Source organism: Anolis sagrei, chromosome 3, assembly GCF_037176765.1.
Source record: "Anolis sagrei isolate rAnoSag1 chromosome 3, rAnoSag1.mat, whole genome shotgun sequence".
NCBI classification, from domain to species: Eukaryota; Metazoa; Chordata; class Lepidosauria; order Squamata; family Dactyloidae; genus Anolis; species Anolis sagrei.
In genome coordinates, this window is record NC_090023.1 from 69,249,368 (window position 1) to 69,261,493 (window position 12,126).

General features: G+C 40.0%; 1 protein-coding gene across 2 annotated transcripts in view; it reads right to left on the reverse strand.

Annotated features, from left to right (window-relative positions):
• The window catches only part of URB1 (URB1 ribosome biogenesis homolog), a 66,566-nt gene that overhangs the window by 35,994 nt on the left and 18,446 nt on the right, over positions 1-12,126 (reverse strand). For both annotated transcript variants that reach the window (XM_060770430.2, XM_060770431.2), the window contains 7 exons: positions 10,929-11,076; positions 8,273-8,395; positions 7,085-7,197; positions 6,261-6,374; positions 3,752-3,868; positions 2,093-2,231; positions 1,292-1,462 (listed from right to left, as the gene is read on the reverse strand). In XM_060770430.2, coding sequence (XP_060626413.2) covers positions 1,292-1,462; positions 2,093-2,231; positions 3,752-3,868; positions 6,261-6,374; positions 7,085-7,197; positions 8,273-8,395; positions 10,929-11,076 — 925 coding nt within the window. The remainder of the gene's footprint in view (positions 1-1,291; positions 1,463-2,092; positions 2,232-3,751; positions 3,869-6,260; positions 6,375-7,084; positions 7,198-8,272; positions 8,396-10,928; positions 11,077-12,126) is intronic.

A 12,126-nucleotide genomic window follows, 5' to 3' on the forward strand; every position in this document is an offset into this window, starting at 1 on the left:
CAAAATCCCATTGGCTTTTTTTGCCGCCACGTCACATTGTTGGCTCATGTTTAACTTGTTGTCCACGAGGACTCCAAGATCTTTTTCACACGTACTGCTCTCGAGCCAGGAGTCACCCATTCTGTATCTTTGCATTTCGTTTTTTCTGCCAAAGTGGAGTATCTTGCATTTGTCACTGTTGAACTTCATTTTGTTAGTTTTGGCCCATCTCTCTAATCTGTCAAGATCGTTTTGAATTCTGCTCCTGTCCTCTGGACTATTGGCTATCCCTCCCAATTTGGTGTCGTCTGCAAACTTGATGATCATGCCTTCTAGCCCTTCATCTAAGTCATTAATAAAGATGTTGAACAGGACCGGGCCCAGGACGGAACCCTGCGGCACTCCACTTGTCACTTCTTTCCAAGATGAAGAGGAAGCATTAGTGAGCACTCTCTGTGTTCGTCCACTTAACCAATTCCAGATCCACCTCACCGTAGTTTTGCCTAGCCCACATTGGACTAGTTTCCTTGCCAGAAGGTCATGGGGGACCTTGTCAAAGGCCTTACTGAAATCCAGGTACGCTACATCCACGGCATTCCCTGCGTCTACCCAGCTTGTAGCTCTATCGAAGAAAGAGATCAGATTAGTCTGACATGACTTGTTTTTGATAAATCCATGTTGACTATTAGCGATGACCGCATTTGTTTCTAAGTGTTTGCAGACCACTTCCTTAACAATCTTTTCCAGAATCTTGCCCGGTATCGACGTGAGGCTGACCGGACGGTAGTTGTTTGGGTCACCCTTTTTTCCCTTCTTGAAGATTGGGACCACATTGGCCCTCCTCCAATCTGCTGGAACTTCTCCCGTTCTCCAAGAACTCTCAAAGATGGTTGCCAATGGTTCCGAAATGACTTCCGCTAGTTCCTTCAATACTCTGGGGTGTAGTTGATCTGGCCCTGGGGACTTGAACTCATTAAGAGCGGCCAGGTATTCCTGAACGACTTCTTTCCCAATTTGGGGTTGGATGTCCTCCAAACCCTCATCCACTCCATCTTTCTGACCTTCATTACAAAGTAGATAGGAGTACAGCTATGTAAACCACCTTGTGGGATACACCTGTAATGAACAATATATGAACTTCCACCACATCTGTTTCAAGTAAGCAAATAGAAAACAAAAAAGAACACATCACCTATTCTTATTTCACAAAATAATTTCTCATGCTGTGTATATTCTTCTGAACTGAATCTTGGAAACTTTTCTAATGGTGTTAAGAATTAAAACATTAAATGTAAATATCTGAAGAAAATACCTCTGTTTTCATCATTCTCCAGGAGCAACTTATTCCTGGTTTCTAAAGAAGCTGGGACAATAGCACTGAATGGAAATGTATTAACAATCATGTCTTCGTTTAAAGAAGTTCCAATTTCTTCATTAAAGTCCTCATTGCCTTCCACAAGGACATCAATCATATCCAGAACATCTAATTCAAAAATGGGAAATGTTTAGCTTAAGAAGACAATTGGTTCCAGACACAAGAAAAGATTCATTAGCCAAGATGAATGTTATTTTAAATTGTAAGTCGCTCGGAGCACCTTGGTGGAGAGCGACTAATTAAGAAATAAAGTTAAGAGAAGATGAACAGGACTAAAGGATTCTTAAATCTTAACACTACACAAAAGGAAAAAGTCTGCAGAAATTCCATGCATAAGAATCCTTAGCCAACAAGCTCATGACATGTTAAGGGCAATCCAGTAATACTCTTAAGAACAAAATGTTATGTTATGCTTCCAGAAAAAAAGTTGCTTTACAATGTCAAGGTGTGCACAAAATGTTCTTGGCCCTTTTGGCTGTTCCTGAGAAACATTTTAATTTCAGCAGCCATTTCTAAGTATCTCAAATATTCTGTAATGGAGTGTCATGAAGGTTTTAAATAATAGTCCTATACTTTGGGATCTGTAATTAATGCCCACTGGACTTAATGCCTTGACATTCACAGGATTACAATATTAACAACATATATTTCAGTAAGTGGTCTGTTTTTCAGAATTCTGCCTCTGCAAAATCCCCCAGAACACTAATATAAAAGCTGCAGAATGAGCATAGGACATACCATCAATATGAGAGATCGGAATGCTGATATTATCGATGTCTTGTTTAAATAGGTTGACTTGAAAAACACTGGCTTCCTGGACAAGATCTGCGGCCTTATCTGTGTATGGATAAGGGTTGGTCACCAGTTTAACCAAGATCTGCAAGGAGGAAATAACATTCATCATATGTTCTTCAATATAAGCCCTGTTTACATGTTCATCTCAATGCGAGGAGGGTTAAATGGAGTTCCCACGTAAACTATACTCTTTGAATGCTTCTACACACACCTGGCAGCATTGGATACTTTTCCATGTTTATTGTAAAAGTTTGAAGAATGCCCTGCCAGTGCAGATGGACTGAGATCTGAAAGAGCTAAATGTAAAAAATGCCTCCAACATTGCTGCGTGGGGGGGGGGGGGGGGGTATATGGGAAGTAGGGCTTATAGTTGCCCCTGTGTCCCCACAGTCATGTACCCCTCACCTGTTCAGATGAATATCTCACCACGGCTATAACACAATAAGAAGGCACAGAAACTGAGTAGAAAATCCACATAGGTGTACAGTGCCAATGCCTGAGTTCTGTTTGGATGTCTTTGTTACCGAATTGTTTTATTGCTAAAGAGGCAAATTTTAAATAAAGTATCTAAATGTTCCTCTGGGAAGAACTGCCCAGGTGGAATACTACATTTCAAGACATGTGTGTTATTTCCCAAGCTTTTATAACACACACTTACTTACAGATTATACTCAAGGGTGCAAACTCCCAAATGTCCATGTGTACAAATCATACTGATCACTGGATACTGCATTTATAGTCTGTTTTTCAAATATTCTTTGCAATTAAACATTTTAGAGCAACCTTCCTTAAAGGAATGGCCACAATTTCGCATTGACATTTATCCCAAAAATATATCCTCTGAGTGAGTTGCCAGCAAACAGAAAGAATCAACCCCATGTCAAGCCCCATAGCCTAAACCATAGATATCACATAAGAGAGTCTTGCTTTCTTGTACACAAAGAGAGAAATCTGCTTGTTTTCAATGGTAAAAATGATATTTAAATAAATTAATATTTTGTTTTATCATCTTTATCCAGTCTCATTCTGCAAAGAATGAATATTGTGCTCCTGGGAATCTGACAATAATAGCAACTTTCTTCTTAATAATCACCGAGATGACTGCAAAGTCATCTTTCTTGGTCATGCTGTGCTTGCCTTGCATGCTAAGTTTCATTACTGTCTCCACAAGAAAAAAAGAAGCTGTATATGCACCAGAACTGTTCAACAGGAGAATTAAAGTTTACATACCCTGCTTTCCTTTTTCCATATGCTTTGTTCGCTCTGCAATAGCAGAGCAGGAGAAAAAAGAGGGCAAAAGACAGCCTCCTTCTTTTATCAAGACTACCCACTATAGTGGAAATTTCTAGCAAAAGCTTTTTCCTTTAAACTCATTTCTTTTATTCCCACTTTCCTGTCTAGCAGATGCTACTTCCCAAAATTCATTCATTCATGAAGTTTTTTTATTGTTCTATAACAATTAAGGTAACACATTTATTATAATAACTGTGACTAAATGGTAATACATCTATTATTATGATGTTCTATAGTAATAGATGGTAGCATATTTCCACTAAAGCTGTTCTTGGAATTATTCATCTGACTAATTTGTGCATTTATTACCTTTTCCAAAAATTGAATCACTGCTTCCTTTTTTGAGTCTACTGTGTTCTCCAAATGCTCAAGCCATAATTCAAGTTCTTTCCAGGTATACTCAAATACTCCACTGTCACGCAGAACCTGTTTTTTTATAAAATAAATAAATAAAAATCATTATATAAAGATTTCAGGTGCTATTTTTGTACTGCAACTCTCATTGTGGTTACCTGGTTTAAAGTAGGAAAAAAAGAAAAGATGGCAGGTGCCTTTTAACTAATGGCACTCTATTTTTTTTAAAAAAATGCTACAGTTAATGGAATTCAAAGTTATATAAAAGCCTACTTACAATATATAACCTCATTCTGTTTCTTTATCTAAACCAGTAATGGTTCATGTATGTGGTTGGACTGCTACTCTCAATGTCCCTTGTAAACTGGGGAAATGGAAGCTACAGTCCAACAACATCTGGAAAGCCACATATTTCCCAATAACAACTCAGATGACCAACCACGCAAGAAGCTTTCACAGATTCTACCTATCAATCCTAAGAAGAAGAAATTCATTGTTACAACTGATCCAGAGATAACATCGTTTGCCCCACTCTAGCTAGAGACCGATCCATTTTTCAGGAGCCTCTTGAATTTGGGAGGACAAAAATCCATTTTGATCCAGGAAGTTGGAAGATTTATTTTCAATCTGGCCCATTGGGGGGGGGGGGGTTCCCATGCTCTCCTTCCGTCATTTTAGGCATAGTTTGTCCTTATATCCTTCATTAAGAACTGGATTAAAAGCATCAGAGTTAAGATACTACTTTTTCTGGGTTTGTTTGTCCTTATATCCTTCATTAAGATCTGGATTAAAAGCATTAGAGTTAAGATATCATTCTTTCTGGGATTGTCTGTCCTTATATCCTTCATTACGACCTGGATTGAAAGCATCAGTTAAGATACCACTTTTTCTGGGATCCTTTCCCTTCTGTCTTTAGAGGAGACCTGTGTTTAAGGCAAGGGCTTAAGAAACCGCGCTTCACAGGATCCTTTCCCCTTCTAGCAGTTGCCTCCCTCCCAGCACTTCACATGTAACCAAAACAAAACAAAAGTGGCCAGTTATCAACTGCCACTGTTCTGTTATGTTATGGCTGAGAAAAAAATGGTGGCGGAGCCCACGCTGTTATGGGCATCCAAACCAACCAAAGACCATTTTTGAAAATTGATCTATACACAAGCCTAGTGGCTGTATGAGGGGTTGCTCTTCCTCCTGCTATGTACTGCATGAGCCTCTATTTCACCTAGACAATGGTGATGATGCCACTGGGTGGGTGGAAGCTCTGGGGAGTATTTATTATTTATTTATCGTGTCATCAGCAACCATTGTATTACAATTCTGACAGAGCAAAACAAACACACCAATTAAAAAGGAAAAGGAAAAGAAAACACACAGATTTTGCAAATTTGGTTAAATGTCCTTTGACCAGTATCTGGCCACTTGGAGTGCCTCTGGTGTTGCCACAAGAAGGTCCTCCATTGTGCATGTGGCAGGGCTCAGGGTGCATTGCAGCAGGTGGTCAGTGGTTTGTTCTTCTCCGCACTCGCATGCCGAGGATTCCACCCTGTAGCCCCATTTCTTAAGACTGGCTCTGCATCTCGTGGTGCCAGAGTGCAGTCTGTTCAGTGCCTTCCAAGTCGCCCAGTCTTCTGAGTGCCCAGGGGGGAGTCTCTCATCTGGTATCACCCATGAATTGAGGGGAGTCTCTCATCTTCTGGGGAGTAGTGACAGTGGAACGGCTGCCAGGAGAGGAGAAGGCATTGATGGAGTCTCCAACTTCTGCCATAACATTCATGGAAATGTTTATCCCTAGAGCTGCTGCTTGCATACATCAGGAGAGAGATGAGTAGGATGCAGAGGTGGATGGAGAAGCATTGGTATGGGCTTGGATTCAGCTGCAACAGTCAGATTCAGGCACCTCCCCAGGAAGATGAGACCCTGGTAAAGTGGTAGCTGCACTGTTGCAGTCCACGTGTATCTCTGTTTTGCATGAGCAACCAGCAGCAAGATGTTGCCCTCCATGTGTCGTTTTCCCTCAACTGCACTTGCTTGACTTTCCACACCTGCCGCTTGTCTGTGTTGCTTCCCTACGCCATTTTTAATACAGACTTGTAAGCATTGTCACATATTCACAGTCTCTTTCATTCTCATGAGGCTTGCAGTCTATGCCTCAAACATTTAAAACTTGATTTCCATAGGCAACATGGTCTACATAAACCCCCCTAATACTAACAGCAACTTATAAGTATTCACAGCCTACAACTCAATCCAACAAAAAATGCAGAAAGAATCTGGAAAATTATAAATAAATTCACTTTTTGAGAACAGGGCAAGCAAGCAGTGAGTGGTATATTCTTAAGAATAGAAACAGACATTCATTTATATTTCAAACCCTAAACCCAATATTCCGAAGTGTATTCGATATCATTCTACAGCTTCCCTGTATGCATAAATATATTGGCACAAATTAACAGATGAAAAACCTCACCTTAATAATCAGTTTCTTTGTTGATGCTTTGAGCTGCAAGTGGTTGCTTGTCACAAACATTTTCAACAGTAAATAAAATACTGATCTTTCACCGCAAACTTTGTCAGTCTCCTCCTATAAGAACACATTTTACTGGTTACACTTGACACAATAGTTCAATATCTCTCCACCAATAAAGTGTTTTAATTGACAATCTGTACTGAGAACTAAACTGCTCAAAGGGTTGAAGGGCAAACTGAAAATCTTGTACTGAAGTGTAATTTAAGGCAACTCGCTTCAGGGAGGGAATGATGATGTTACCCAAGTGTTGCAATTCCCAGCAGGCACAGCCAACACAATCAGCAGTAAGAAATGTTGAACATAGCTGCCCTGGTCACTTTGAATACAATATGACTCTTGTATCTGAAGGGTTTACTTTCCTGAACATATAGTCAAAAGCAGAAAGTGGATACCACGTATCCTCTTGAAATAAAGTACTAATGCCAGAAGTTACCACAGAGTTGTCCCTGGATGACCAAAAAAATTCCTAGAGATATATCCATGCAATTAGCACTAAATCCAGCCCTGTTTATTTTGTAACATTATATTGTTTACGGTAATTTTTTATGGCTCTAGCCCTTGCTTCATAGAATAAGAAACTGCTTTAAGGCTTGATTTCGAATGACCCAGGCTACTGTTCTGTTGGGAGGAAAAGGGAACTCATCACTATTATTTCCAATCACTTAAGATAAGGCAAAGGCATAGGAATATCATAACAACAAAGCAGATAGCCTACACCTGATCTTTAAAAAAGAGACAGAAAGACAAATGCCACATATGCTTACCTGCATTTTGAACCAGGAAAACTTATTTGCAGGCAGTTCTAGCGCCACCATCAGAATGTGATGTTGCAGAACTGGGGGGATCTCATGGCGCAGGCCCTTCTCAGTGACAATGCCTATGGTTGGAAAACAATATTGCTTTCTATTTTTTATATTTTCTTTTTATATTTTCATTTTATTTCAGGTGAAATGGTATTCTGTCTTCCAACAGAGCACAGAATATGGAATGACAAATTAAAACTGCAAAAATAAATCAAGGAAGAGGGGTTTTTTTTATTTAGAACAGCACATAACAAGGATCAGACAGCCTGGGAATTTTTTGAAGTAGATCTGCACCTAATATCTTAAAGTTAGTTTGTGATCATTTCCTGGGAAGAATAATACCAAACAGAAGTAACAATAATTGAATGCATAATTATAATAAAATATTTTAAAATGATTTAAGACACACCAGTTAAAAAACAACCAGCACCCTACTGAAACAAATCGGCAAACAAGTAAGCTTAAAAGTCTAAAGTCTATCTGAATAAAAATGTGTTTACTTGCTAGTAGAAGGGTGATAAGGTTGAAATCACCCTGGCTACTCGAGTTTACAGTGTACAAAAGAAATAAATCTTAAGCAGGTCTAACAGTTATTCAAAGCATTAGGCACTTGTCTTTGTTTGTGAAATCAATTTGGTTACTCCTTTTGAAAAGGAATAGTAGAATTGACATAAGATCATTACATAAAATCTGAAAGATAACATAATTGCTTTGTTTTTCAGAAGATATGCAAGCTTATCTCTAACACTGTCAACTAAAATTTATGTTTCTTTAAATTCCTAGATTATCAGTGTTAACAAAACCACAAAGCTTCAAAGACAGGTCTATTTAGATTTATATCATGTTTTCGACATTGCTTAAATCTAAGACAAGGGGCTTGCTGGTATATTGTAAAAGAATTTAAGCAAGAGCTGATTTGATAGAAAATCTACAAGACATTTCTATCAAATATCCAATGTACATCAGATAGTTTCCTTATACCAGGTCAGAGGACTGCCAATGTACACCTGGTTGGTAGTAGTGATCAAGGTTTCGGGGGCAGCAGGAGTTTCACATTGCTTGCTAACTAATCTTTTCAGCTGGAGATGTGAAAAATTATACATGAGAATTTTAGCAAGTAAAGAATAATTTTAAGCTTACTGGAATTACCTTTTATTAGTTTGCTGAAGTCAAAGTTGCTCTGTGCTATCAAGTGGGGAACCACTTGCTGATAAAGGCAGATAACATGAAGCAAGACAGCCTTCAAAAGTGTGGTTTCTGCATCGTCTGACCCTATAAAATGTACAAAATATATTTTACATTTTAGTTTTGTTACATTTATCAAATGCAGAGAAGTGGGATAGTTCTCTAATAAAATTATAACAAAATACAGTATTGTTCAGAGCCCCCGGTGGCACAGTGGGTTAAAGCACTGAGCTGCTGTGCTTGTTGACTGAAAGGTCGCAGGTTCTATTCCGGGGAGCAGTGTGAGCTTCCGCTATCAGCCCTAGCTTTTGCCAACCTAGCAGTTCGAAAACATGCAAATGTGAGAAGATCAATAGGTACCGCTCCGGCGGGAAGGTAATGGCGCTCCATGAAGTCATGCTGGTCACATGACCTTGGAGGTGTCTATGGACAATGCCGGCTCTTCGGCTTAGAAATGGAGATGAGCACCACACCCCAGAGTCAGACATGACTGGACTTAATGTCAGGGGACAACCTTTACTTTACAGTATTGTTCTATTCTTTGTAAGCCGCCCTGAGTCCCCCCTCGGGGGTGAGAAGGGCGGGGTAGAAGTAATCTAAATAAATAAATAAATAAATATTATCCGGGCGGAGGCCACAAGAGGGCATTAGATAGAGAAGGGTAGTCTATAGAGGGTGGGTTTGAAGGAGGAAAACCATTTCCCTTGTTTTTACTGATTATTCCCCCTCCCTACTTCCAATTTCATAAACACAACTGTGACATGGGTGGGGGAAATAAGAGAAAAACAGGGGCTGGGGTGGATTTACTCCTTCAAAGCCCCTTCTCCCCTGTAAAATGGACTATCTTCTCTGTCTAGTGCCCCCTTGTGGCCTCCACCTAGATAATGGAACAGTACCCAAAATACAACTGAACCTCCATATTTGGGGATCTGACTTTTGCGGATTTGATTTAAAATGCTATCTCCAGGAATCTCTAGGTCCTCCAGTGCCACTCTGTGGTTAACGTCTTTTATTTTTATTTTATTTATTTACTGTATTTGTATACCGCCTTTCTCAGCCGGCAGGCGACTCAAGGCAGTTTACAGGCCAACAATTCAATGCCTACAATACCATAAATACAATTAAAAACATTAACATATAATATAAAAACCATAACAAAATCCATAAAACAATAAATCATTAGCATCGCCTTGTTAAAAACATTGTCTTCCAAAGGATGACTACGGAATCACTCTGAAGGACCTAAAGATTCCTAGATAGCATACTTCTCTAAACATCTGTAGGTCCTACATGCAATTCTATGGTCTTCTGGCTACTGAGTCACACTGGAGGATCTAAACAGGTGTTCTCTCAAGTTCATTTTTTAATTTGTGTTTTTTCCCCACTTTTGCAAGGTCCTGAGCACCTAACTACAGAAATTGTGGACAGCTGTCTGCAATATGTTTTCTTTTCTTCTCAGAGGCATAGCACATTATTGAGAAACAGTGGCCAATGGCCAAGGATGATTTAAAAAGTAACCAAGTTAAACAAGTATCACAGAGTTAAAACTACAGATTCAGTCTCATACCCTTTTCTGATGCTTCAGTGGCACAACCATCAACCCTGATGTAATAATTTTGGATAGAAAAATGCTGCACAGTGAGGCACTAAAACAGGCATAAGGGAAAAAGCAACCCATGGTCTGCACATAGCCTTCAACCCCTTTGAAGATACCCTCAAACCACCCAGACCCTATTTTGAAAAAAGAAGAACTTTGTATGAAACCATGATGCAAATGTGGCAACCTGATCCATTTCCCTCCATAAGCTCTCAAGCCCAAGAAAACCCAAACAGCAACCCCCACATGACATATAATCACATTTGGCCATTCGCTGTTGTCCACAGGGTGGAGAGAAATATGGCATCAACTCTCAATGCAGTTGCCCACTCCTGCATTAAAGGATGGGGTGAAATGAATAGGTAAGGAACAGAGAAATAACAGTAGTCTCACCTGCCTGGTGGATTCTAATGTTATATGTGTATTAAGAGACAACTACTTTATAGTTCGACAACCTTAGTTGCCCTTAATAGCATATTACTTCTCATTGCTTTATTGCAATCCTTTTTTTCCTGCAGGAAGAACTAAAGCTGAGATAGCATTTGTTGGTGTTATATACCTTTAGGTCAACTCCAATGTATGGGGAAACCTTTCAGAGGGTTTACTTGGAAAAATACATTCCTCTTAAGCTAAGAGAGGCTGAACTCAATGGGTTTCCATGGTTGAGTAGGGAACTGAACCCTGGTCTCTCAACATTCAGCCCACTTCACTGTGCTGGCTTGGCTCTAAATTTAGATCGGGGAAACTTCTTCAGTAGGGAAAAGAAGTAATAGTTTTGTATGCAATTTGCAGTGAGCAGAATATGCACAGGCCAGTCTGACTGTCTGACAAAAAGATTTCTTGAAACAGGAGCTCCATTTTTAGAACATTATTAGGTGCTGTTAAAAACATCACTCCTACAAGAGGTCATTAGCAAAATTTGCCTTAAAAAAACAGAACAGTGCCACTGTGATTCATCAGATATGATTCATTAATAGTCGCTGCTCTCATGCACACTAGATAAGATGACTAATTCTTTCCTACCATGCTCTCCATTTGTTTCTTTGACCTCAGCCATTTCCTCCACAATAAAAGAAGCATCTTCCGCAGTCCCTTTCAGCCCACCTTGTTCCCTCTCTTGCTTTAGAAGCGACTGCCAGACGGCTACTATGTTCGTCATATCTGGCAAAAGCTACATTTGAGAGAAAAAAAGGCCGGCATCAGCTGACAGATTACACAAGAGGGCCATTCCAGTATGTCTGTGCATAATTATTTGCAAAGCAGAAGTAGAAAAGAAAGACTTTGTCCTACAAAGACATATGAAAACTTGCCAAATATTACCCTTATTAAAAATAAATATTTAGGTTTTCCTGAAAGGATATTATTTATTTATTTGTCGTGTCAGAGCAACCAGTCCATTATATTACATTTCTAACAGAATAAAGTAAACAAATAGAAAAATACAAAACTTGTGAGTTTGGTAGTTGGTTAAATGTCTTTTGACCAGTATCTGGCCACTTGGAGTGCTTCTGGTGTTGCTGCAAGAAGGTCCTCCATTGTGCATGTAGCAGGGCTCAGGTTGCATTGCAGCAGGTGGTCAGTGGTTTGCTCTTCTCCACACTCGCATGTCGAGGATTCCACTTTGTAGCCCCATTTCTGAAGGTTGGCTCTGCATCTCATGGTGCCAGAGCACAGTCTGTTCAGTGCCTTCCAAGTCGCCCAGTCTTCTGTGTGCCCAGGAGGGAGTCTCTCATTTGGTATCAGCCATTGGTTGAGGTGCTGGGTTTGAGCCTGCCACTTTTGGACTCTTGCTTGCTGGGGTGTTCCAGCGAGTGTCTCTGTAGATCTTAGAAAACTATGTCTAGATTTAAGTCGTTGACGTGCTGGCTGATACCCAAACAGGGGATGAGCTGGAGATGTCTCTGCCTTGGTCCTTTCACTATTGGCTGCTACTTCCCGGCGGATGTCAGGTGGTGCAATACCGGCTAAGCAGTGTAATTTCTCCAGTGGTGTAGGGCGCAGACACCCCGTGAGGCAGCTTTTGCCTTTCCTGAAGCCAGCTTGCTGTGGAATCAGACATGGGTCTATTTTTTCCATAATTCTATGCAAAATAAGTATCTCCAGAACTTTGTAGAGGTGGCACAGCAGGGAGATTGGTCTGCAGCTTTTTGGGTCATTACGGTCTTTGCCTGGCTTCAAGATGGCGATGACTCTTGCTTTCCTCCAGATTTTGGAGATCTGA